General features: G+C 36.4%; 1 protein-coding gene across 10 annotated transcripts; it reads right to left on the reverse strand.

The window, feature by feature from the left end:
- Nucleotides 1-10,610: 10,610 nt before the first annotated feature.
- Nucleotides 10,611-21,029, reverse strand: LOC107762378 (inorganic pyrophosphatase TTM2-like). 10 transcript variants are annotated; one of them, XM_075233332.1, is made up of 12 exons: nucleotides 20,890-21,029; nucleotides 18,455-18,820; nucleotides 17,688-17,802; nucleotides 16,675-16,870; nucleotides 16,482-16,595; nucleotides 16,183-16,356; nucleotides 15,416-15,610; nucleotides 14,676-14,798; nucleotides 14,482-14,603; nucleotides 12,680-12,737; nucleotides 12,272-12,565; nucleotides 10,611-11,243 (listed from the first exon to the last, which is right to left on the reverse strand). In XM_075233332.1, the coding sequence occupies exons 2-12, from the start codon at nucleotides 18,789-18,791 to the stop codon at nucleotides 11,031-11,033; spliced, it is 1,941 nt and encodes a 646-aa protein (XP_075089433.1). In that variant the 5' UTR covers nucleotides 18,792-18,820; nucleotides 20,890-21,029; the 3' UTR covers nucleotides 10,611-11,030. The 10 variants fall into 10 exon arrangements, with proteins under 10 accessions (XP_075089433.1, XP_075089432.1, XP_075089431.1 ...); XM_075233331.1 differs by having other exon boundaries at nucleotides 12,272-12,589; XM_075233330.1 differs by having other exon boundaries at nucleotides 12,680-12,761.
- Nucleotides 21,030-27,283: the final 6,254 nt, after the last annotated feature.

The following is a 27,283-nucleotide window of genomic DNA, read 5'->3' on the forward strand; positions in this document are numbered from 1 at the left end:
TCTGTTTCAGAGCCTCATGAGAAACAAAACAGATATGATAGCAGGTTTGAAACAACAAGGAAAGAAAACTGATTTAAAGCATGAAAAACATGTTTTAAGAAAAGCTCGAAACTTAGGCAAGTTTAGAAGAAAAATTGATACGAACTTAAGAAGCAGTAGATGAAACATTCTTAGCAAGAACACAAAAAGAGTCCAGTAAAGCAAATTAAATCAAAGGGCTGAATAGTAAACACATATAGTAGAAGAGTAAGGAAAACATAACAAGGATTAACATGTGAGCACAACAGTAACATGTATAGTAGAAAAAGAAAACATACGAGCATAATATAGGCGAACACACATAAAGAAAAGAGAAGGAAGAATCAAAAAGGTGTTTTGAAAACCTTTCAGAAACCCTAAGTTGAGACAAACGATTTTGAAAGAAAATTTGAGGAAAACACTTTAAAAGTCGAGTAAAGCACAGATACATCATAGATCTAAGAAAACAACAGAGAAAAACCTCGAATAGCTTAGGGTTTCAGAGAAACCCTAGAAATGAGAAAGGTTTGGAAGAAAGTCCGATCTTGAGTCGGATGAGTGAGAATCAGGCTCCTGAGGCTTGAATATGCCGGAGCAGAGGCCGGAGAAGCCATAGAACCCAAGATCTGAGAAGATCTGAAAGAGAACCGTCGAGGTCAAACTTTGAAACCTCGAACACCCAAGGTTTAATGGTGGAGAGGGGTGAGTATAGACCATCCATGGCCTGAGAAACCATGGATTCCGGTGAAAAGACTGTGAAAAAAGGTAGGAGGCGGGCTAGGGTTCCGAAGAACCTTGAAAGAGTTTTGAGAAGGGATTTCAAAGGTGGCTGAGAGATGGAAATGAGGGATTAGGGTATGTCGTTTAGGTTTAGTTATGGAAGGGTGAGTTATGGCCGTTGATCTGAGTGATCAACGACCCAGATTTAAGAGGGTGAGTGGGAACCGGGTTGGGTCATTTGAAATGGGTTATGGGTTGGGTCAAAATTAAAATTGGGCCAGTCCGGTTGGTGTTAGGATTGGGTCAATTAAGGGTTAAAATTGAAATGTAAAATAGGCTGTAATTGAAATAAAATGAGGCTAAATGTTAAATAACCAATTTTCCTTTTTATTTTATAAGAAATAGTAAAAATGATTTTAAAAGCAAATTAAAAGTACTAAACCGATTAATAATATATAAATATTAATTAAAAAATATTGAAACCAATTTTACAATTATAAAATATTATTAATCTCAAAATAGGCTAGAATTGCAATTATATGCAATTTAGTCTTTTAAATACCAAATAAATTTATAAAAATGTACAAAAATTACCTTAACTATATTTTGGTATAAACATGAGAATAAAATAAATTACTCACCAAAATTGATAATTTTTCAAAATTGATAATTTTGGGAATAATTACTGATTTTTGTACTGCTAAAATGGACAATTAATTGATTTAATTTTTTTAAAAAAATTAGAAAAAATACAAAACACTTGGGCATGCTTATATATGCATATACATGTTATTTTGAAAGTATTCTTTATAAAAATACATAGGGAAAAATTGGGTATCAACACAACTTATTGCATCAATTTGCTTGATAGGAAGGGTCAAGTCTCCTAACACATTACCTTGTAGTTCAGAAGATGGATCTTCAACCTTCATTGCCTTTGGGACATAGCGAAGGACAGCAGTCACTTCTTACTTGAAGATGCCTCATTCATCTTGTTCCTATCTTAAAGCACTTGATATTTTTCAACCGTAATCTTTGCCTTGCTAGTTGTGACATCAACCTACTTTGCAACCCTTTTGGTCAACATTACATCATCAACCTTAACCTTTTTTTAGACGTAATTCTTTAAGTAGAATTTCTCATCGACAAAGTATGATTTAGCCTCGGTAAAGGGCTTATCATCAACAACTATTTTTGTTTTGACCCCATCTTCACAGTACTTCAAGCATTGATGGTAGGTGGATGAAATCACTTTGTTCTCGTGTATCCATGACCTTCCTAACAAGATATTATATGAGGTATTTGCATCGATCACGTGCATCCATGCACTCGAATGCAAATCTCCCATATTTATTTGGAATTTAATAGCCCAATAGCTCTTTGCCCCCCTTGATTGAACCTTTAAATCATCAAATGACTTTTACATAGTTCATCCATCGGTATGCCAAGCTCTTTGACAGTACGAATTGGGAGAATATTGATGCCAGGTCCATCATCAATTAAAATTCTACTTATTCCCTGCTCACGCAAAAATTCAACCATAAATAATGGACGATTATGGGGTGTTTCACCAAGCAAAATATCATCATTAGGTAATGTGATTTTTGCATCACAAGTGTCCACTTCTTTAGAGAGATGCTTAGTGAGTTTTTGAGACAAGGGAGGTGTCAACTGATGCTTCTTCCTTCTTTGTCTATTCTTCATATACCTTACAACATGAGGCCTTGATATCTTCACAAGAATCTTGCGTATGTAACCAGCTTGGCAAAAATTCATCCAATGTCAGGGAACAATGTAACCTTTAATATTGATTCTCCTCCATTTTCGTTTTCTTCTAATTCTATTTTATCATTTCCTTCTTGAGTCTTTTCACCATTTTCCCCCTAGTTAATTGTTTACTTGACTCCCTTTGTGAATTTGTCTTGCAACATCTCTGCCGAGTCACAAGAATCCAACCTTCATCATCAGTTTGACCTCACGTGATTCACTTTCCTTTTGAGATCTTTCCTCCACTATTACTTTATTCACCATCGGGAGAAGCAATGGTTTGCTCACATCGATAGGTTCAAAGTCACCAAATTTAATCATGTTTGGTGATGATGCAGTTTAGATGCCATCACATTCATATAGTTCGACAAAATTGCAAAGGAAAATGGGATCAAGTGAACCAAAAACGATAGAGACTTGATTCGAGCATTCCTTCTCATCCTCGAGCAAGATTTTTCCTTCAGCGTTCAAGTCCATGACTTTCTCCTTAAAGATAAAGCACTTTTCAATAGAGTGGCCAATCAATCGATGGTACTTGCAATAATTTGGATCATTTGTCCTTCCAGCTTCGTCTGGCCACTTCATTTCAGGTAACTCAATGAGTTTTAACTCAAGGGGTTCTTTAAAAATTGATGGGACATAGGAGTCCAAGAATGGATATTCTTTCGCTTGCATTTCCTTTAGAGTTAACTTTCGGCCAACTTTATCATGTAAGGACATTGTCTTCACACTTTGCTTCTTAATCACTTTGTAGTGACCTTTAATGGCGAGGCATTAACATCCATTGATTCCTTGCTCTCAGACTTCGGCACAAACTTTCCTCCTTTCCTTATTTCTTGTTTATCCTTCACTTTACGAGGTTCATAAACCGGTGGCCCTTGATTTCCACTTGAAGACATGTTTAACTCCATATCATGAGCACGTATAGCCAATTCTTCAAAAGACTTAGGCTTGATACTCTCTAGGATGTAGCAAAGTCCCCAATGCATTCCTTGGATACACATTTCTATTCCAGAAGTTTCACTAAGTCTGTCTTTAGAGTTGTGGCTCGCATTCCTCCATTGATTGATGAAATCAACAACTGGTCCATCATTCCATTGACACATGTTTGTGAGTTCAACCATACTTACAGTGCGCCTTGTTCTATAGAAGTGATTGAGAAATTCATGTTCAAGTTGCTCCCAACTATCGATAAAACCAGCCTCAAGAGCAGTGTACCAATCAAAAGCATTTTATTTTAAGTAACAGACAAACTGCTTGACAAGATAATCTCCATAGGTTCCCGCATTATTACAAGTCTTGACAAAGTGTGCAATGTGTTGCTTTGGATTTCCTTTACCATAAAATTGTTGAAATTTTGGGCGTTGATAACCTGCAGACATCTTCAAACTATCAATTATCGCAGTGTTTGGCTTCACATATGCGAGAGAAGACTTGGAAGCAATGTCGTACTTATCTTTGATGGTTCCCATGATGAAGTCTTTCAATTGGTCAATGGGAATAACCCCGTCAGATAAAATCTGAAGTTTTTAGGAGTCGTTGTTTGCATTGCAGATGAGTCTCCTTTATCTTGCATTATAGGGAGCTTTCCATGTGCATGACTTGAATCTCGTTCCATCATGCTTTCAACTCTATCTGTAAGCTTGGCAATTTGATTATCTTGATCTTTCATATACTTAATTAACCCTTTAATTACCTTTGTTAAATTTGCGACTTGTTCTTCAACAGTTGAAGTGGTAGTCACCATTACTTGGATAACCGTCGTGGATGGTGGAGCAAAGCATGGATTTTTTCTCTTACACCATACTTTGAGTGGAACAACTCACATGGAGTGCTTGGAGAAGATCCAGTGATCAAGATATCATCATCATCTTGTGTGGTGAGATTCTTAGATCTAGATGTACTAATTAGAGCTAATGTCTTCTCAATGATTTCAGCAATGTTCGCTCCTTCTTCCAATTTAGTTGGAAATGATCTTGCCCCCTTTGAGGATCGAAAATCAAAGATAGGAACTGATGCAGAAAGCATTTGAAATGCTTGTTGTCCCAGCAAGTTTACCTTGTTCCTAGTGGCAGGTCCTACACTTTCCATAGTAGCATCCAACAAGTTTTTCACATCAAATGAAAACTTGGAATCCGTAGCCTTAGCAGTAATGAATTTGAAGTTGATCTTCTTAGGATCCATTTCTGTGTTCTTGAAATTTGGTAATTGAAGAGATGTGAGATAGAGATCGTCCCACCTGGCGTTCCAGAAATTTATAACAACAAATTTTCGCGTTGAGAAAAATAAATAATCAAGACTAGAAAATTGCGTAACAAATGTAGTTTTTGATTTCAATAAATGAAAGTGTTACAATCTCTATGGTATTTCTCTGATTCTTCAAGAATATAAAGTATCTTAATGAGCTTGACTTTGATTTGATTCAAGGGCTTATAAAGCTTTGTCTTGAATCTTCTTCTTGAACTTGAATTTGTATTTGATCACAAACTAGTAATTCGATCCTGAACGCCTATGTATTTGTTTGGCTTCATTCTTCATCTTGAACTTGAACATGAACTTGTAGCTTGAGCGATTGAGTGTTTGAGCTTGTAGCTTGTAGAGAAATCTGCAGTGCTTGATCCACGAGCTCTCTACTTATTTTTTGTTATTACTTCTGGTGTCTTCTAGCTTTATGAGACCTCTATTTATAGTTGTATGGAGTGGTGTGGCTCTGCGATTTGATTGTCTGTTTGAACTGACCAATACCTTCCAGACACTTGGCATGATTTAATTGGCTAGTTTATTTGTATTGGATTGCAACATCACTTGATACGTCCCATAATTTTATTGCCTCGTTCTTTTGACTTGGATTGCCACATGACTTGACACATGGCATGAGCATGGGCTATAAGATGGGCTAATAGCTATTTGGACCTTGAGCTACTAAAGTGGGCTTATCATTTAATTTGTAGTCTAATTAAATGGACTAGCCCAACACATGTATTGGATTTAAATAATTAGCATAATTTACTAGACGCAATATTTGTTTGGGCTAATATCTTGAATTTAATATGGTCCAAATTATTTTATAGATTTAAATCCGATAAAATTTAAATGCTTTCAAGTATATTCCAAAATAAATCTACGAGCATCTTCCTGAAACAACTGATACCGCATTCCTTCAATATGGTGGCAAAGAGTGGTTGTAACATTGACTATTGGTGAACGAAGAAGGCTCAAAGAAGGCTGGAAAAATTTTGTGGTGGACAATGATGCCAAGCGAGGTTGGGTTGTTAATTTTAGTTAGTTGATATTGCACCATTATTTGTTGTCTTCAAAGTGCAAGTGAAAGGACAAGGAACTTCTAAAAATCCGGTTGAAATTGATTAGTTTTTATATTATGTTTGTGTTGTTTTATCCTTTTTCAGTTTTATTTTTAAGTCCATCCAGTTATGATAGGTGTAATTTTATTTTCTATTGTACTATAAATGATATCAAATTTCTATTTTCATCAGTTCTCGTGTGTTTTTTGTTATAACTGTATATTTTTTTTTATATCATTTCAAAAGACTATTTTTTTAAAATCAATTCTTCCGTATGAATTAAATATGAAAAAGAGGCAGACTCGTGTATTCTCACCAGAAGACTTCGTCCTAATTCTATAGACTACTAAAACAGTCTTGAATTCAAAATAGGAAGAGTAAATAAGAGGTGTAAATGCTTCATTGAGAAGTTAAATGGTTTGTATGTGAATAGTTATGTTAGTAAATAAGATTGAAAATATCTACATGTGAATTTAAAATTTTTAGTTATCAATACAATTTTGGTAACTCGAACAATTAATACAATTCCACTAACACCATTAATTTCGACAACAACTCTATTCAAACCAAACCAGATACTCGCACCAGTAATAGGTTGTTCGTACACTGACTGGATTCTTTAGGCTAACTAAAATGGAGGATTATTTAGGCTAACTAGAATGTAAATAATTTCAGTGGTTAAATTATTAGGCTGACTAGGATTCTTTTTTTCAAATACTGAAAAAAATACCGCTAATCTTGATAGAGATTAAGCCTCTTTGGGTGGAACATTGATCTTACTATGTCCCAAGAAAATTCAAACGAAATGTATGTATTGAAATTATATTTCAAACTAGATATTCACACTAGTTGGGTCAAGAGTTCATAAATAGAATTTTCGGTAAACGAAATGGATGCATTGAAAACTGTAAATAATTCTTTGAGGAGTGTAAAAGATTCATTGTAAATTGGGATTCCAATTAAATACATGGGAACACAATTAATAAAGCCAAACCCTAACCCTAACCCTAAAGAAATTCAAACCCTAAATATAACTCTATAGATACAACTACATTATTAATCTCACCATCCAAATCATCTACTCTATTTCAAATTCTGCGATAATAACAATAGAAAGAACTCCAACAAAAAAATTCATTGATAAACCTCTTCATAGTTCTCTAGTTAACCACAACATCTTGTATCAAGATGTAAGAAACCAATTGAAAAGGCCGAAGACTGAGGTGAACTTGCTGCTGCTTAGGATGACCCGTGAAATTGGCATTGACTACGTAAAAAGGCTTTTACTTGATTCCTACCCTCTTATCTGTTGTTACGACATGTTGGAGAAACTGCTCGCTGACCAAAATGAAGATAACGATAATCCTATTATCGTTATAAGCAGTGACACCAAAGCCCTTCTAAGGCATCAAAATCTATCAACCAAAAGATCGAGTAGAGTTATTTTAAGAAGATTGGTATTTTAAGTCCTTTTGTTGTGCATGCCATGTTTGTAGCATGGCATGCTAAAATTATCTTATGTTAGACGATTAACTTCCAAATATTATTTGGAATATGTTAAATTATCAATTAATCAATGAAATTTATGGTTATTTAGTACTCCCTCCGTTTCAATTTAGATGATGTAACTTGACTCGGAACAGAGTTAAGAAAAAAAAAGACTTTTGAAACTTGTGGTCTTAAAAGTTTAAGGGGCAAAAGCTTTGTGGAGCCATGAAATTTTTGTGGTTATAAAAGTTTCTCATTAAAGGTAAAATGAGCAAAATAAAGAGTTTAAAGTTGAATTATTTCTAAATTTAGAAATGTGTCATTTATTTTGAACAGACTGAAAAGGAAAGTACCTCATCTAATTTGAAATGGAGTGGGTATTTCTTTACCCACTGCTTCTTTTACTTTTGGTTTTTATTTTTTGTTACATGTACAAAAATAAGTTTGCTTCCTTTATCCGCTAGTTCCAAATATTATCGAGCCAAAAGCATTATGCGTTTTTGATGTATAAATATAGTTCTTTTACTTTTTCTTCATCTCTCTCCCCTTCATGAATCATTTAGTAAGAACCTTTCCAATATCCAATATGACATTTATGACAAACAAAACTAGTACTATGTCTTTCCTTTGAAGATTTTGTTGGTATAGGATGTTGTAGTTAACCTTATGACAAATGAAACTGGTTTTAACCTTAGATGGATAGTTATATTCGTATTAGTAGATGGGTACTACAGTATATAATAAAACAGGAAATTCGATAAAACAGTAGTGTTAATTGAATAAAAAATTAAGAAATACTACATTGTACCCCATTTGAAATACAATGCATGTACAACACTGACGAAATACAACTACCAACTATGTCCATATATCGGTAGCTCATTACAAAAATTGGTCAATTTATAAAATATTACTAATATTAGCCAATTAGCTATTTGTAGCAAAAAATTATCAAATTTTTGCTTTCTTTTGAGTGAGTGTTATTAGAATTAAATGTGTACATCTTAAGGAGTTTGAATCTCAGTTTTGAGATGGTTTGGTGAAGTTTTGAGGTGGTTTGAATTGAAAATTCGAAGTAAAAACTGAACATAAAAAAACGATATGTGTATCACACTGTGTATCATTTGTGTATCACATATGTATCATATTTGTATCAATTATGTATCACACTTATATCCATGTATACCTATGCGTGAGACATGTGTGATACATGTGTCGCAGAAGAATTTTTTTTTAACTCGATTTAATTACGAATTTTGATACAAACCCAGTTCAAATCACCTCCAATCTTCCTCAAATTTTGTATATTGACTTATCTATATGTTTTCAATGAATTTCAACTATACCCATTAAAAAAGTTCCTTTTTTTGCTTAGATTTTTGGAATATTGTATTTTTTTATATTTATATTTCATCACCTTATTTGCTACCTCTTCCATGAAATTTCCTTTCCATCTTGCATCTAATGTTGCTAATCACGCTTAAAAATATAGAAGGTGATTTTTGCATGTGATTCTTTCAAAGAAAGAAACTTATTTATTTGGTTTTTTAATTTTTATATGTACTTGGCTAGTTTTGGTAAGTCTATGACTAATGGCTAGAGGTTGGTAAGTTGAGACTTATTTGAAACTTTTGTGTAAGTTTCCCTACAAATTAATACAAAATGTACAAAATGCAGACTTTTTTCCTTGGAGTAATTTGCCTGAAACAAGATCTAAATGCTAAAGAAGTCATAAACTTCGAACTTCATAAATAATGAACAAAGTAAACTTGAAATAATAATGGTCAACTTCATACAAAACTTGACATTCAAAATGCAAAACAAAGTCTACATCTCTTGCACACCAAAACTTAGAGCAAACACTTTTCTAATATAGGAGAAAATAAGAAATAAAAAAAAATTAGCTTGCAACATTTTCTGATAACTTCATCCCAATAAATATTTTCGCTAATATAGTAGTTGAAATAGCACTTGCTGAATTTTTAATCTGTTACAACTTCACACTTTTTTCAACAACCGCGCTTGAAGATGGCTCTTCCTGTGAACAACTTCTTGTTTGAAATTTATTGAAGGCTTCATCATAATATTGGAAAGCTTGGGAGCAACTACCCTCGACTCCAACAATCATATTAACACACTCAAACCAACATTTGTATAATTCCGGCTTCTTACCACAAAATACAATAAACACCATCGATTTGAATTTTTTTTACCTTCAATTGATTTTTCAAATTCGTTGAATGCAGATATGGCCGCATCATGAGATTTGAAAGACTGGAAGATGCTATGTTTAACCCCAATAACCATAGGAGAACACTCACTCCATGCGTAATATATTCCTGGCCTTTTACCAAAAAATACAACATACATTTTTGAAGCACTATTCTTCTTCGACTGCACCAGTGTAGATTCCTTAATCTATTTGCTCATACTTAGAAGAATATAAGAGAGTAAGAGTTGAAGAAACAATCAAGTATTAGATTTGTTCAAATATTAGGGCTTTGAAAAGGGATAAAATATACCTTCGGGTTTTGTGTTCGGCCGTCTAGGGTTGTTTAAATATTAAGGCTTTGAAGACCTTATTATACGAAAGATATACGAAATACACAATCAAGTATATATATATAGTTGAAGAAATATGAAATATATACGCGTGTAGTACAAAAAAAAGAAGATGAAAGATATGTTTATGGGAAAGAGGGTGTGCATGCTTGATATTTCCATGTATTGGGAAGACAAGCATTCAATGGATAAGAGAGAAACAAGAAGAGAATTTCGAACCCTAACGGGAAGGGCAGTTTTGGCATAGGATTAGCGCAAAAACCCTAATTTGAGTGTGATTTTACATATATAACCTCATTTGGGCCATTGTGGCCAAAAAGAGTGGCAGAAAGGAGTTTTCCTTTTTATTTATTAAGGTAAACAGACTTCCAATTTAAGATATTGGGGAGTGTGTTGGATAATGGTGATCCTAAACAAATTCCTTACCAGGTCATCTCAATGTTACCACGCTCCAACTTCATTAAGATACTTGAAGGGAAACTTTAACACTTTCAAAATGTTTGCACAGGTTTTGACCAAAAATTATTAATGTTGTTCACACTTGCATCCAAAAGGACATCTCACAAGAGTTAAACTTCTGCTCCCTCCATCTCACGACCAAAACATTGAAAGGGAAAGGATTGGAGTGGAATGGATATCAGAGTTCTCGGATTCAAGCCATGGGAATGAAAAAAATACTGATAAAAAGCAGTTCCCCCTTTAATAAGCTTTACACAGTACGAATCCAAATTAGTCGGAACCCCAATGTGGGTATAGAAGACCAAAAAAGATACTTTATTTTCTCAACCTCAATTCGTTCCCTGGTTACAAAAAAGGTACAAAATGAAATACATTAGCAATGGGGCTGCTAATCTTATCACTATCACACACATAAATTATATAGACAAACTCCAAGACATCTAATGAAGAACATATTTATTAAATGAACCCCACAAGTCTACAAAATTTGCCAATTCATCCCCTTCTTTAACAAAACTCATTGATCAGAAAGCATCATATTCTGCCTTCTTAGCCTCAAAATCACAGATCAGTTTGATCCATGAGCAGTATTTTATCCCGATTGAAGGGTACAACAAGCAAAAATACTTGCATGGGCTCTATAAAAGAGTAAGATAGGAATAGGAGAAAAAGAAAAATCCTACAGTTAGAAAAGATTAGGATGAAGAATCAGCTTCATTGCTGCAGGCTCTTAAACAAGAGGATTCCCAGGCCACCAACTGCTAATGTTAAGATGAGAGGTATTCTGACAGGATCCATATCAATTGTATCTCTTTTCTTATTTGTTCTTCCTTGTCGAGACTGTTCACCTAATCTCTCGCGAAGAACGTTGCTAATGTTGTCCAACTGATGCATAACTTGACGTTGTCCACGTGCAATATTTGATATCTGTACCAAAAGGTATTTTTAAGAGACTAAAAGCGAAGAAGTTTAAGATATGTTAGGCAACAAATTGAATGTACAGGAATAAGGAAATATTCATCTGATACTATTTTATTGAAGTATTCATCTACTTTGACATCTAGAAAAAGGTAAGTTCACATTTTCGTCCTTTATTTGTTTGAAAGATAATCTTTTCAATTCAGGTAACCAAAGAACTCTCAAGTCCGCACCCATATATAAGGGACTAAATCTACTACAAAGTGCAATCTGTCAGAACCCCCCCCCCCCCCGGGCCAAATCACATTGAGCCAATAGGATTCAGCTGAATTGCTTTGGTTGAAAAAACTATGTGCATGTACTACCTTTGATAAAAAGAAAATTACAAGAACACAGGTGCAAAATGTCGCACTAGCATCTCCATATAAAAGAATGCAATAAAACTTCATTTTGCACGGGTGTTTTGAACCAAGAAATGAAAAAGAGCAACAGCCAGAATAAATTCCTAGGGCTTCATATTATCATGTTCAGGCCTTTCTTGCAATCTTGCTGCTGCAATTTCTGACATTCAGCTGTGGTGTGCCAATGCCACCTCAGACATGAAGCTCTCTCCGGCTCTCACATGCAGTCATGCACGAATTGCCGTTTGCCCTTTCTGTTGCGAGGTAATATGATATTTACTTTATGTATATGGTTATCGGTTAGTTACTCATTTTTTGTGTTTTCCATATTGCTATGTTGTTAATGATGTTCTTAATTTCTTCCCTCATTGTCATTTTGGTTAGTGTAAAGGATTAGTATATTTATAAATACATGATCATATAATTACATTGCCTTTACGATCATTTATTAGTAATTTGGTATTGTTTGTTTGTAAATTACATATTCTTCTAATTTTAATTACGTGTATATGTAAAACAGTTATGTGTTTATTAATAAAAGGAAGACTAGAAAAGGATAAATTGCAAAATTTGTTCAATTATTTATCTTAATACTATCCATATTTGACTAGATAAAATTAAGATTTTCAAACTTACCTCTTCCATAAACGCAGACTCCTTTGTAAGGGAAGCAAAAGACGAGGAATTAGGCATGATGGACCCAGTCAAGGAACCATTCTCCAAACCAGATATGAAATAGGAAGTAGGGGCAGATCCATTGCACACTTCAGTTTCTAAAGCCAGAGTTGGTGTGCTTGGAGAAGCTCGTTTGTTTCTTGGAGAAGCCCTTGTGCTGCTTAACTTGGAATTAAGTTCTTCCATTCTAGACGTAAAGCCATCCATCCGGTCATTCAAGGTAGAAATTTGCTCCAATAAATGTGTGACCGCTCCCTTATGGAATAAAGACGATGAAAACTGAGTGTGATGTAAAGAATTTAGTAGTACCTACAAAAGCTAAAGTGCTTTACTGTACCTATAGAAAAAAATAAATTTTTATCATTGCACCTGGTTTAATAATCTTGTTCCCGACTCCGCACTCATGTCATTCCTCCGATAATCAGAACTAACATTTGATAGATTTTTGTCCCTGTTAGTTGAATATGAATGTGACAATCCACTGCCAAAGCACATCAATCACAAATCAATTTGACTTCAAAATCTTTCCCAGGACCATCACAAGTCCAGAGAAAATGAAAGAATCATACCCACTTCAGCTGTTCCCACCTACCCGGCTACCCTCTGCCCCAACATCAAATGGAGATCGGGTAACGTCCATCAATGTTTCTTCTCTTTGAGACCTATGCTCTTTAATTTACTGTCCTGGTTCAACCCTACCTTCCCCAAGGTCTACTGCAGTGCTAACATGTTTGACCAAAATCCAAGAATGATACAAGACCGAACTGACACCAAAATTAAAATGAGAAAAAAACACCATTTTTTCCACAACCAGTTGGCTGTTTCTTCATATTATATCATTTATGCCTTAGTCCCACACTAGTTTGAGTCATCTACATCTTCCTCGTCAACTTACTGCCATCCTTCCCTTTTGTCCGGGCTTGGAAATTTGTCCATTCTGTAACGTATAACCGCCTACACACGGTTATACCATTCCATAGTCAGCAGCCTAGTATGCTCTTGAATGTTTTTGCTTAAGCATTTCATTGAACTATATGTGAATATTGCAAGATATTATAATTTTAAAAATATTTTCTAATAGTAGAAATTTGAGCTCAACAAGAAATATAAAAACGAAGAAGAAATTTGAACACACACCCAAATAAGGGAAACATTATCATATAGTATGAGATTTCGTAGTATTGCTACAAAGAACCCTCTAAACACATTAAAAGCCTACTCGTCAACCCGAGCATGCTATGCCATTTCTGTGGCTACAAAATTATGTCATTAAGGGTAAAATGAGAAGTTTAAAGTTAAATTGTTTCCCAAAGGTGTCATTTTTTTGTAACATACTAAAAGGGTAAAAAGTGTTGCATAAAATGGAATAGGGGAAGTACTAATGTCCTGAGGTACTGCCAGACGATGTATGAGTGATATGATAATGTTAATGTAGAAAATAAATTAACAATCAAAAGGAATAGTGATTAGTGTAATACTCCTATGGTAAAATTGCATCTAACTAACAACCCAATGAATTCCCTCGTTTGCTTATTAAAAGGATAAACTTTCATGTCAGACACCCTACCAGGTGCAAAGAGCAGTTCATTGCAGATAAAATGAAAGAATGACTTACTCATGTACAATAGTAAAAAGCTTAATAAAATGAATATTTTTTGACATGGTATAAAATGAGTTAATACTTTGAAGATGATATTCTCTTTCAACATAAACTCAATCATTCATAAGGTGCGTAGACATACAATCTCCCATCATCCCATCAAAGCGCAAACATACACTTAATGAGGTTTTATCCTTGTTTCATTAGCTCTCTCATAAAATCACTCCTGCAAGTCATGTCTATGTTCACAGCATTCAGAAGATCGGTCAAGTGCACATATAATTGCTGAAGATACCTCCTGGTCCGCTGCCCTACTCTCTCTCTCTTTCTCCCACCAACCCCCCCCCCCCCTCCCTCTTAATTTCCAATTTTCTCAAGCAAAATTATATGTGCTTCCTTTCATGAAAGCAGCCCAAAAAACAAATTGCTGAATCAAAAGGTTTACTAGAAGATAACTCTTTAAGCAATAAGAAATTATTGCCCACAGACAGGACATCATTCAGTTTATTGATGAAAGGTATCATTGAATACACAAGTAGACGGTATGGAAGATATGGATTAAGTGCTGCACCTTCTGATATTCTTATTTCTCCATGATACTCTCTCCGCCGAGGCTCGAGAGAGAGTTTCTTTAGGGCTTGCGACAATATCTTCATCTAGGCTAAGCTTTGTTTTCAAGTCATCTGGTAATGCCTGCAATTGTGTATCTGCTTAGGGATAAGAAGTAGGGACAGTGCATCACAAATGCTATGGAAGGTATCATACCATAACCTCATTCACAAGCTTCTCTAGCTGTATTTGCTCAATATATGTACGCGGAGTATATGAGCCTTCCAAACCCAGCTGATCAGCGATACATTTGACAACAACACGATCTCTTCCTTGGACCTAGGAAAAGTTTAATAGAGTTTAGAATATTTGAAGTTTAGATAACATTCTCAGTTATGACTCCAAAGAAACAACATCATTCTAGTTTATCAACTATGAAAAAAGAAAGACTTCTCAACTATATACTCAACCTTCAGCACATGAAAATGAGATTTTCTTCCTTTGCCGGAAGAAAATCTCTGTAATTGGTACTCACTTGAAGTTAAAAAATTGAATATTCTTGTATGAGAAGAGAAAAAATATTAGACTTGTTAAATTTTTTATTTTTTTATGATTTTTTTAATTCTGAACAATTAATAAACAGTCGTTTTTTATAGGTATGATTATGAGGACACTACAACAAATAATAGAAAAAGGTTCCCCGCAGACTCGATGCATTTTTCAAGCCTTCTATAGTTAATGAATAAAATCATTTTGTGGTCAGGTGATTGTTGCTCGGGTATAACTGAATGACTGTATCCACACAATGGAAATCAAATTTGAAGGGACATTTACTCATTTGAATTACACTCTAGTAGCTCCATTGTATTCGAGCATCAAAAGAAACCCCCTCGACAAGACCATAATTTTTGGATGCCATCATAATGAGATGAACAAAGTGAAGAAAATATCTTTACCTGCACATAGTGGCGGTTCAGTTGTTCAAGCCAGTCAATTTTCACACAGACCCTTTCATCAGAAAATACATGGCTGCTTCTTTTGAGGATGGCCGCCATTGTGTATCCCAAAGCCATCAATCCACCAAGAAGACGCACACTAACTTCAAAACTGATTCTTGGTGATATGACAAATGGAGAATCAGTGACCCATTCCTACAATTCAAATCTTATTGAGCAAGCCAATGTGAAGTAAAAGCTTTATGCAGTTGGTAAAATCAGAAGATGAGGAAGCAGCAGCAGAAGATTTGGAGAACCGATCCTCTAAGTAATAACATGGACTCTTTAGTTGGAAAGGAATCGTAGATGCTTCAAAGGAAAGCAGAACATTTTGCTTGTTAAATATAGATGTATTCAGAATCTACAAACCTGGTGTAATGCTGATTTTAATTTTAATGGTGACATAATGCTGGAACATGTTTTGGATCCTTACAGATACAATACGATTCGTATCCGGCTTCTCTTTCTGTTGTTTCCGCACTGTACTATCTCGGTACAGTGCTTCAGTAATAAAATTACACTTTTACTTAAAGTTGTGCCTGTAGATCCCATAGCATGGAATTCTATCCATCCCAAAGTAGAATGAGCATGAAATGAATGAGACTCATTATCTTCTGAGTTATTCAGCCAAATGACGCTAAAACTTTAGGTTATTGACAGTGAGTGTAATCTAGCTCATTGCCTGTCATTCTTCCAAAAGGATCCATCATTATGAAAAAGGAGCATACCTCAAACATGAGATTGTATTTCCCATCTTTATTTCGCATCCTCAGATATGATTGGCATGTCTCTGGATCTTCACCAGGTGGCAGAAGGTATATGTCATAAATCTGTTCCGTACTCTCAGTGTGTTCTTCAGACAAGACAGACTTGATTAGTTCTGTCTTCAGATTCCTTGATGACTAAAAAGGTGAGGAACAAAGAATAGATCAGTCATTTCTCAGAACTTTAAGATATAATGTTTGGAAGCTATAATCCTCTAAAACAGGGGTTAAAGGAGGTTTTAAAATCAAGTTAGTACTCTTACCTTTAGAATGTAAGTAGGACTCTGGAATCCTGAGAAAGGATTAAATTTGTTGATAATTTTTATGTGTGCAGTTTTGAGATCAGGCTCAATATAAGCCTTGTACATTGGATAAACCTGCAAAAGAAATTGTAGCTGGAGTGTGAGAAGAGATTCAAGTCAAACTTTCTTTGCGTTATGATTTGGAGAAACAGACCGTTTCAGATACTTGATGGATTATTTCTGATGGTTCCTGCCCAGCACGTTGTATGTCACGTAAAACTCTTTTAACGAGATCAAAGTGTACTCCACCATTCACAGATACGCGAAGATCCAGGAAAGGCCGCAACTTTTCGTTCAGAGCATAGATGCCCTCAATAACCACAATGCGGGAGCTAGGGACTTCAAGGGTCCTGAAGGACACCAAATTGTGTAAGCTCAGTTCATACTAATATGCTATATATACAAGATGCATGTTTTCAATATGAGAGAGAAGGGTTGATAATTCATCCAAGAAAATTATAGGAACCAACATCAAAGAACTTTCAATTTTGAGAAAGAAGGTTTGTGGGCAAAGGCATAATGCATTAAACATTTAGCAAGAGCAAGAACAGAAGAGTAATGCTTGACGTTGTAGGTTAATAAAGAATCTACCTCCATTAAGAGTCATGAATAGAAGCACCTAAAATGTAAAGCACAGGGGGAAACAAATAAAGCAAGATTTAACTAGTTGGTAGGATTCACAAAGTGCCAAGCAGAAGAAGTAACAAGGATCCACCTCGTTATTATAAAGCTAACAAAAAATAGTCATGGCACTTTACAACTATTTGCATAAACTCAAACACGAGTATCAAAACGATTATGTAATAAATACTGATACACAGAATTTAAAGATGGTTTATAGCTTGAAGAAGCCATATATAAAGTACCTAAGCCAATGCTGTAACTGGTTGACACGTGCATATCAAGGCAAATATGGTGTCCATGTGACATAGCTGCACTCAAGGTATATTTTTATTCCATGCAACATAAAAAGATAATACATTGATATGCAAAATTTTCTAGAAATGTTTCCTAGATAAGTTTATCAGATAACAAACACTTAATACAGTCCACAGTCCAAAAACAGGTGTACAAACTTGTTTTGGTTTATGTTTAGTACTTTGTACACAAAATGGCTAAATGCACATAAGAACATACACTTTTACATTTAAAAGTAAGGAGCTGGACCTGTATCCTATTCGCGAACTAGATTTGAAATCATATATTGGAATTTCTGCTGGCTTCCCAGTCTTCAGATCATTGATATTTTTCAGCAATGTATCATAGTCTGTTAGGCGTGGGTCTGTTTCAAAAACATGGTAAGACCTGTTAAACATATCATCAACTCTTAAGTTTATTCCAGAAGTATCAGTAGCATAATCTCAGGGTAAATAACAAAGAGAAAATATCTCAGCGCCCCCCCCCCCCCCCCGCCACACACACACACACATATATATATATATGAAATACATATATATGCTACGGATCCAAATAAGCATATTCCTCATTCCACTAGATATCTGAGATTAAGCCAAAGAAATTGGACAATATTCTATGGCACCCACAATACTTACGCAAACACTTAGTTAATTAAATTCATAAAGAAAAAGATGACAGCTGTTTATTCATTAAAAAGGGGGGAAAAGTGGAGTCAATGAAATATAAATAATCATGGATTTCCCAAGGAAAAAAGAGCTCCAATGGTATATTTTAGGACGTGAACCTCCTCTACCAAGATTTATAGGGTAGATTTCCTCAGGAATTCAATCATTTGGAGTTCAATTAATCTTACCACTTTGGTGTAATCCTGAAATGTTTAAAGGAAATGATGAAATTCAAAAGTTGTTTCCCTCTTATCAACCAGCTTCTTTTGCACTCTCATTCACCTAATTCTAACCTATACTCAGAGGCATCTCGAAGCACCGTTTGGGAAAAGAAGGTAAATGCATTCTTACCATCAAAGTTTCCATCAACAATTCGACTAGCATCATTGTAGTTATCCATTGAGATAACTGCAACGCTTGGCATAAAGTTCAGTATTTTCTCAGTAAATACAGTCTTTCCGGCACCAGAGGGACCAGCTACTCCTATCATTATCAGTCCATCATTCTTCTGAACCAACAACTGGCATGCTCGGATTACAATGAAGAATCCTTTCTCAAATGACAAATTATCTGGTATTGAGACAATCTCATATCGATCACAATCTTTTCTCTTAACTAGTCGAACCTGGTCCTTTAAGAGACCAGCTCTCCGACTAGTCGATTCAGCATCTGAAGTATCTGTATCCATTAAAAGATAAAACTATGCCAGATTTTCCTCTGAAAATACCAACAAAAAAAAAGGAACAAATCAAAATAAGAATGATAATTTGAAGATACAATGAAATAAATCTTAAATTAGACAGTTTGCAAGCATAGATTAGAAAATATTTCTCATCAAAGATGATTAAGAGACTTAAGCCAACAAAATTGTGTGATTATGATGTATCACAATAGCTGCTGTCCCTCTAAAAGATTACACAAGAATGAAGTTCTCCTTTATTTTCAATTCTTGCGGTTTGCTTGACACAACATAAAACAATCATAGGCTTCTCATTAATTACACATTAACATCACAAACTGATCATCGCATAAATTAGGATACATATCCATACACACCCATGTTGGGTAAGTAACTGTAGCCAGATCCATATAGACAAAATAGTATCATATAGCCCAATATTCTTGAAATATCAAACCACCTTAGTAGCATACTGAGAAAGTACACATAAATCCATAGTCTCCATTGTAAGCATACAGCAATGTGGCCTTAGCACTAGAGCATCAAGCAGTCACTAAACTACGCATCAATATCAAATTAATAAGAGTCGGCTATATGAATCCTTCTGTATCCATTCGGCTATATATCCAGTATTAAGAGTATTTGCTAGACTAATTTTACGCTAGCCGCTAAACTACTGCAACCTCCTCAATATAGTAAGATTCATGATAGCACTAGAGCGTAACGAAAATAAACAGAGAAAACCAAATGTCCAAATATGCAAGAGAAGTGTCATCATGTACAAATTGAGAGAATTTTGCATCAATCATTAGCTTAAGATGTTTTTAATGAAGACAATGATAATGAATCGACTAATGACTAAGTACTTTGATGGAAGGGTTTCAAACGGCTAGTACAAGGCATGCACAATTGCAGCAGTGGACAAACACACAACTTACAATTCTCAAAACCTCTCTTTCTTATTTCGTACAAAGCACTGTATTCCTACTGTTTACTAGTGTACCAAAAGAATAAGGGACAGATAAAGAAGAAGAAGAAAAAGTTTTGTCGAAAGAAGTTTCCTAGGTGAGCTTGTAAAACCAAAAGTTACGGTGATGAGCGTGAGTAAAACTAAGGCTGTAGTCAACTCAAAACACAAAAGAGCTCAATAAGATAAACTTTGTAATCCAAGAGGACTGGATGTAGGCTTACATAACCAATATAAAGATCCTGGTGTCATCTTCTTTTACTGCATTTAAATTTCCTGTCCTTTACTTTCTATTTCGTGCTAGCTTTAGAACTACTTTCTAACTTCTGTCCTGTGCAGAAGGTTTAAACAGACTCAACCGACTAACTTAGTCGACTATTTTTTAAACAGAGCAGAATCCCCCCCCCCCCCCCAAACAGAAGTACTGCAAATATCTGCTGTTTCTAGTTTTTAATGCTAGAAGCCCAGCTATCTTCATGAATATAAAGGCATATACCATAAAGGTGGAATTTTTCCCTCTGCAAATATCCTGAAACTAGTTAAAAGCAACTTATTTTAGCCCTTATCGCTCTGAATCTTTATCCTTTCTCACTCATGCTTTTTGTTGGTCAACAATCAACTAAACTTCTGTATACTTCATTACTCATACAGAGAAAGCAGTAATCTGATCCAATAATAGAATAATAAAAGAACTCGTGAAAAAGAAGAATCTTTAAACTAATCATTGATTCACAGACACTTCCAATTCAGACAGAAATATGTAGCAGAAACCTTTACAGCCATCAAAATTACATCTTTTTGCAAACAAAGAATTGCAACTACAATATTTATTCCCACCCCGCAATGATACAAATGTTTTTATGATCACTACATGAACATAACCAATAAACCCAAAAAAAAAAAAAACCCAAGAAACCCAAAACAAATTTTTTGTGAAGCTCCTTGGATCCAATATCCAAATCATTGGGTCCCAGTAGTACCAGAGGAAAAAACAACCGACTTTTAACAGTACAAAAACAATCATAAGCTTAAAAACTAGATTGAAATATACCCAGAAAATTAAATGTAGCAAAAAAAGGCAAAACCCCACAAGATATGTGGATCAAAACAAATAAAATTTGGGAGCATAGAGACACTGACCGATGCAAACGTGCAAAGTGGGGTTCTGCAGGAAAATTATAGGAGAAGCATTTGGCCCTTTTTCTTATGATTGCCGGGGATGCATTTATATACGTTTGTCTAATTTTTTACATTTCGTTTTTATTTGTTTTCATCTCGATGTTGGTGAATTTTATTATTACTGAAATAGTAATAAAGAAAGATGATTTTCTGGGATTCATTGGGGAAAGTGGGAATTCCGGAAATCTTGCCACGGAATTACAATTAAATCTCAAGTCAATGGACCCTTGCCCATTTGTATCTTACTAGGACTATTATTATAGTATCTTTTGTTTGTTTCCCACGCGGTATTCGTCATTAGCTGCCCATGTATTAGAGCCCGACTAAATTCGAATTCGGCACTTTTGTATCTATATTCATTTTGGAGTCACAATTGAAGCTATACCCACTTTTCAAAAAAATTACAAGTCTACCCATTTTACGATCAACTTCAGACTTATCTGGTCTGAAGTTAAAAAATAATAGTCTTAAGTGCAATGCACTTAAGGCCAATTAAGTCTAAAGTGCAAAAATTACATTTAAGATGCACTTAAGGCCAGATAGGTCTAAGGTGAAATTAATATTTTCATGCACTTAAGGTCAGAGAGGTCAGAAGTGAAAAAATTGTACTTCAAATGCACTTAAGGTCATCTGAAGTGCAACCAATGGTTTCATGCACTTAAGGCCAAAATGTCAGAAGTAAAAATTTGTACTTCAGATACACTTAAGGCCAAATAGGTCAGAAGTACAATAAATGGTTTCATGCACTTAAGCCCAAAATGTCTAAAGTAAAAAAATTGCACTTCAGATGCACTTAAGACCAAATAAGTCTGGAGTACAACCAACGGTTTCATGCACTTAAAGCCAATAAGTCTAAAGTGAAAAAATTACGCTTTAGATGCAATTAAGGCCAAATACGTTCTGAAGTACAACCAAAATTTTCATGTACTTGAGGCCAAATATGCCTGGAGTGTAAATTGCCTAGAAACAGAAATTTGTTAACAACCAATATACGATTTAACACCTAAATCTACACCAAATGAGCTCAAATTTGAAACATAACATCCAGATATCATCAAGAATAAACCGCAATCATCAATTTGTCAAAACAACAATAAATCTAACGAACTCATTTTGCAATTAAGAAAAAGAAGAAGAAGAAGAAACCCTGAGCATAGTAAAAAAAAATGCCACAATAACTCACCACTGTAAAACATCATAAACTACCTTAAAGTATGTTCACAAACATCATATAAAACCATTGTCACCCAAAGAAGAAGAAGAAGAAGAAGAAGAAGAAGAAGGAGGATGAGGAGGAGGAGGAGGAGGAGGAGGCCTAAAGTTGTTTAAAGGTTAGGTACTAGTTAAAAGAATTTTAGAAAGTGGGTAAAGGTTAAATGGGGTGGCCAAATAAGGCACCCGTGCAATTTTTACTCTAGATTCGCGTCGTATAACGCCCATTTAAGCAGAAGCGTTCCCTAACATGATTTTTTCTAGTACCAGGAGTATTATTATTATTCAATAATTTAAATGGTAATATTTAATTTAATTAGTCATTTTTCTTTGTTTAATATTATTGATTTCAATCCGGAGATGTATTCTTGTATCACAGCCCTACCATTTCACCAAGAACTCTTGGTGATCTTTCCTTGAAGAATCACTCGATCATCGAGAATAGCTTCTGCAGGCCTTTTCTCGGTTGAATTAAGGCCTCGAATACTGGGTATTGTGAGTTGGCTCAGCAAGGGATCCCCCATTTCTTCCTGAAAAGGTTTCAGAAGGCTAACATGGAAGACTGGATGAATCTTCCACCAGGCTGGGGTATCCACCCGGTATGCAACTTTCCCAATGCGCTTCTTAATGGACAAGGGTCCAATGTACTTTTGCAAGAGGTGGGGTCATGGACCCCTACAAACAAGTATCTCTTTGGGATTTTCACAAATACATTGTCTCCTACTTGATATTCAATAAAGCGACGATTTTAATTAGCATACTTTTTCATTCGCTTTTGGGTTGACAAGATAGCTCTGCACTATCTCTAAATTTCGTTTCCATCCCTTCGAGAAGCAAGCAGCTCGAGGAGATTTCGACATGTTTGGGGTAGTCATAGTGTGTAGGAGTAATGGTTGCTGTCAGGTAACAATTCAAAAGCACTTCTGTGTGTAGTAGAGCTTTTTTGTGAATTGAAACACGATTGAACAACATCCAGAAGCTTCACGAAATTCTTTTATGATATGGTAACAAAATGGCAGAGGTATTCCTCCAGCATGCCATTGAACCGCTCTATCTGGCTATCAGATTGTGGATGGAAACATGAACTGTGGCTCAACTTGGACCCAGGACACTTAAAGAGCTAAGTCCAAAAGTTGCTAGTGAAGCGAGAGGCGCGACTACTAATGATGTCTTTCGGCAGGCCTCAATATTTGACAATACGAGAGAAGAAGAGGTGAGTTGTATCTTCTGCTGATATATATTTTGGGGCTACTATAAATGTAGCGTATTTAGAAAACCGATCTATCACAATCAAGATAGTTGTAAGATCTCCAACACTGGGCAATTCGATGATGAAATCCTGTGACACGTTTTCCCAAGGTCTTTTTAGAACAGGCAATGGCTCCATCTGCTTGTGTCAGCCGGTCCGACTTGTCTTTCTGTCATACTAGGAAAGTCTTCACATACTGAGCAACATCATCAAACATTTGAGGCTAATAATAAGCACGACGCAACAATGCCATGGTGCGTTCTTTACCTGGATGGCCAGCCCACAAAGTATCATGATATTCCATTAGAAGAGTCCTTCGTAGATCTCCTTTTTTAGGAACATAAAGCGGTTCATTTTCACCTTCAGGAACCCATCTTCCATATAGAACTGGCGATTCTTGCCCTGTCCTACCAATTCGACCAAATACTATGCAGCAGGATCCTTAGTGAGTAGATCACGTATCTGATTTTTATAGTGATGGCCACTTCGCTTCCTCTTAGGGTGGCGAGTAGGCATACCGATGCTAGGTCAGCCCTATGACTAAGCGCATTAGCAACTTGGTTGGTCTTCCCACTTCGGTACTCCAAGTTGAAGTGAAATTCTATTAGGAGTTCCTGCAACCTAGCTTGTCGTCCGTTCAGGTTTGGCTAGGTCATGAAAAAACAAACAACCGTGTTGTCTGTCTTGACCACGAACGGGGTTCCCAACAGATAGTGCTTCCAAAGGCTTAACTAGTGGACGATAACCAATAATTCTTTTTCATGGGCAGGGTAGCGCCATTCTCTATCCTTCAACTTTCGCTCTCATATGCAACCGGATGCCCCTTTTGTAGCAAGACTCCGCTAGAGCATAGTCAGAGGCATCCATTCGTACTTCGAATGGTTTGGCCAAATCGGGAAGGGCCAAGACAGGACTACTAGACATAGCCGCTTTCAATGCATTGAAGGCCTCCACTCGCCTGAGACCCCAATACCAAGGCGTGATGTTTTTTAGGAGTTATGCCAACAACAATAAAATGAGAGAAGTTTTCACAAACCGCCGATAAACGTTGCACAGGCTAAGGAACTCCCTCAAGGCATGGATATCCTTAGGCGGTGGCCAATCTATGATAGCGTGAATCTTCTAATTGGTCCATCTTGATTCACACTTCCTCGATGACATGTCCGAGGAAGTCGATCTATTTTTGGGCGAAGGAGCATTTGAATAGCTTCACATAAAATTCGTCCTCTCGCAATCGGGCCAGGACTTTCTGCAGATGCTCCAAGTGTTCCTCCAATGTTCTATTATATACCATAATGTCATCCAAGTAGACCACTACGAATTCGTCAATGTACTCTTCGAAGACTTGGTTTCATCAGGGTGCAAAAAGTGGTTGGAGCATTAGTTAAGTCAAATGGCATGACCAGGAAGTTGTACGACCCATATCTTGTCGCACAGGCCAGCTTGTGTTCGTCTCCCTCAGCAATCTGGACTTGCCAGTAACCTGTCTTTAGGTCTATTTTGGTGAACACCATAGCACTACCTAGTCTATTGAACAAGTCTTCCATTAGCAGGATATGGTACTTGTTCTTTACAGTGATTTTATTTAGGGCCTGATAATCCCCATAGAGTCGTAGGGTGCCATCCTATTTCTTTTGGAACAACACAGGGGATGCCCATAAGGGGACTTGGAGGGCACAATGATCCCCATGTCCAGCATTCCTATCAACTATCTTCGAAGCTCAATGAATTCGGGTTGAGACACTCTGTAAGGTGCCTGGGCGTGTGGCTTTGCAACCGGCACCAACTCAATCTCATGGTTCACAGTGCGCCAAGGCGGGAGTTGCTTTGGCATGTGTGGCATGACGTCTTCAATCTCCTTTAGCAGCTCCTTCACGGGTACAGGAATATGACTAGAACAGGGTTTGATATCTTCAATACAGAGGGTAGCCAGGAACGTAAGTTCATGTCTTTTGACTCCATTCTTCAACTACAGGGCCGAGATGTTTTCCACAGCTATCTTTATGGTTTTTCATGAGATAATGCAGGGATTGGCCCCGGCTCCCATCATAAGTAGCATATCTTCATAAGGTATAGGAATAGTGTTGGTTTGACTCATGAATTCCAATCCAACTATCATCTCGAAGTCATCTATAATCACCACATGCAAGTTGAATTTTCCTTCATAAGGACCAAGCTTCACAGGCACTCCTTTGGTTATTCCACCCACTGGCTGAGCATTGAGTTGATAGCCTTAACACGACCTCCGCCATTTCCCACAACTAGACCAAGGCGCTCTACCTTATTTGAGGCTAAGTAATTATGAGTAGCGCCTATGTCTATCATCGCCTGAATGGGCTTGCCATTAACTTTTATTTCAACGAACATTAGGGTCTTCTCTTGGTTAAGAGGAGGCCCCTCATCCACATTCTTTTTCCCTTTCTTGGTCATTGGGCATGGTCCTTATTCTTACAGATGGCGGTATTGATTCCTGCTAAGGCCTCAGAAATAAAACAAACAAGTGCATTGAAGGCACTTATTAGTTCTGTCTGGTCAGCATTATCTGTGTCGTCATCCGTCCCATCATCAAAAGTTTGATAGGTGTTCATTTGTGCCTGTGGGCATTCATTATTCCAATGTGGCCCACCGCAATAACAATATCCTAAAGGGGGCTTCCTCCCCCGAGCGTTGTTGTGAGTTGCAACACTATTGTTGTCTGAGAAAGGAGCCTTAGATTTTGTTGCACTCCAATCTCCCCACTTTCGCTAGGGTCACCATTGCTAGGTTGGCCCCCTTTGTATCCTCATCGGACAGGGATTTGAGGCCTATTATTCCGGCTTCCACTTGGTAGTCCCCAAGGTATTCCGCTACTTGGATCGCCTTGGGTAAAATTTCTACCATTTGACTTTGCAGCTCCATTTTCTTGGCATTCCAAGCCAAATTGTACAGTTTTAGCTCATAAATCTTCAGCTTTTGTGGCACGGGGGCAAGGTTCATAACACCCCCGATCTGGTTTCCCCCTTCTCGAAGTAGGCCTTGTAGTGCAGTATTGACAACATTGAGCTGGCTCATCAAGTTATCTATGGTTTGATGCATGGCAGTCACCTTGTCTACCACTTGTGTCCTATAGGCTAAATCCTTGGTCTACTCCTGTTGGAGGCCGTCAAATTTACTAAAAATTTCGGCTACCTCTGTGGCTTCCATTTGCCGGACTCCTTTAGAGTCGCGATTGATGTTGGCAATATCACCTTCGTCCTGCCACATAACACGGTCCAGGTCGTCCAACCTTTACACTAGGCTGGTTCTTAGATCAGGCCCATATACCCATTGGGTTGTAATACATTAAATGTATCTTCATGGGCCGCAATGAGGTCCCCATGATTCACCATGGTCAGAAATGGTGGTTGGTAAGGCAATGTGTTCCCTCGTCCGATGTCGAGCCTAGCCTCTGATACCAATTGCTACGCGGCACCTTCCTGAGATTCCTTAGAAGGGCGACATAAGGCTTAGCAACCAATATATGTGCAATTATTATCGGTCAACTGGAGTCCCCTTTGTACAGTAGACGAGACTATCAGTGCCGGATGGGAAAATCAATGTCACGAGCAATTGAGAGAATATAAAAGAGAATGAGAATGAAAGAAAACTTGATTGCATTAATGAAAACTGTTACAGAAAGACAACACGGTGTCAAGGGGGAGAAACACCAGTACAAAGAATTATTTGCTTATTTGAAAGTGTGATTGCTTGATCCCCCTAATAATTCTTAAAAAAAAATCAAAGTTACAAAACTTAACATAACTAAGCTAGAGAAAAATGCACAATGGAAATACAGGAAATAAAACTATTCTATATGTACAATAAAAAGAACTTAGGTTCCTACAAGGTAGCAGTAGGTCCATTGGCAGCAACTTT

This window comes from Nicotiana tabacum, chromosome 16, assembly GCF_000715075.1.
Source record: "Nicotiana tabacum cultivar K326 chromosome 16, ASM71507v2, whole genome shotgun sequence".
NCBI classification, from domain to species: domain Eukaryota; kingdom Viridiplantae; phylum Streptophyta; class Magnoliopsida; order Solanales; family Solanaceae; genus Nicotiana; species Nicotiana tabacum.

Excerpts from the sequence above, each read along its gene's own strand:
- LOC107762378 (XM_075233323.1), bottom strand. The coding sequence starts at position 18,791 with ATGGATACAGATACTTCAGATGCTGAATCGACTAGTCGGAGAGCTGGT. Across the intron at positions 16,357-16,481 it reads GTCCTACTTACATTCTAAAG|TCATCAAGGAATCTGAAGAC; the intron begins GTAAGAGTACTA and ends TCACCTTTTTAG. Across the intron at positions 14,604-14,675 it reads AGCTTGTGAATGAGGTTATG|GCATTACCAGATGACTTGAA; the intron begins GTATGATACCTT and ends ACACAATTGCAG.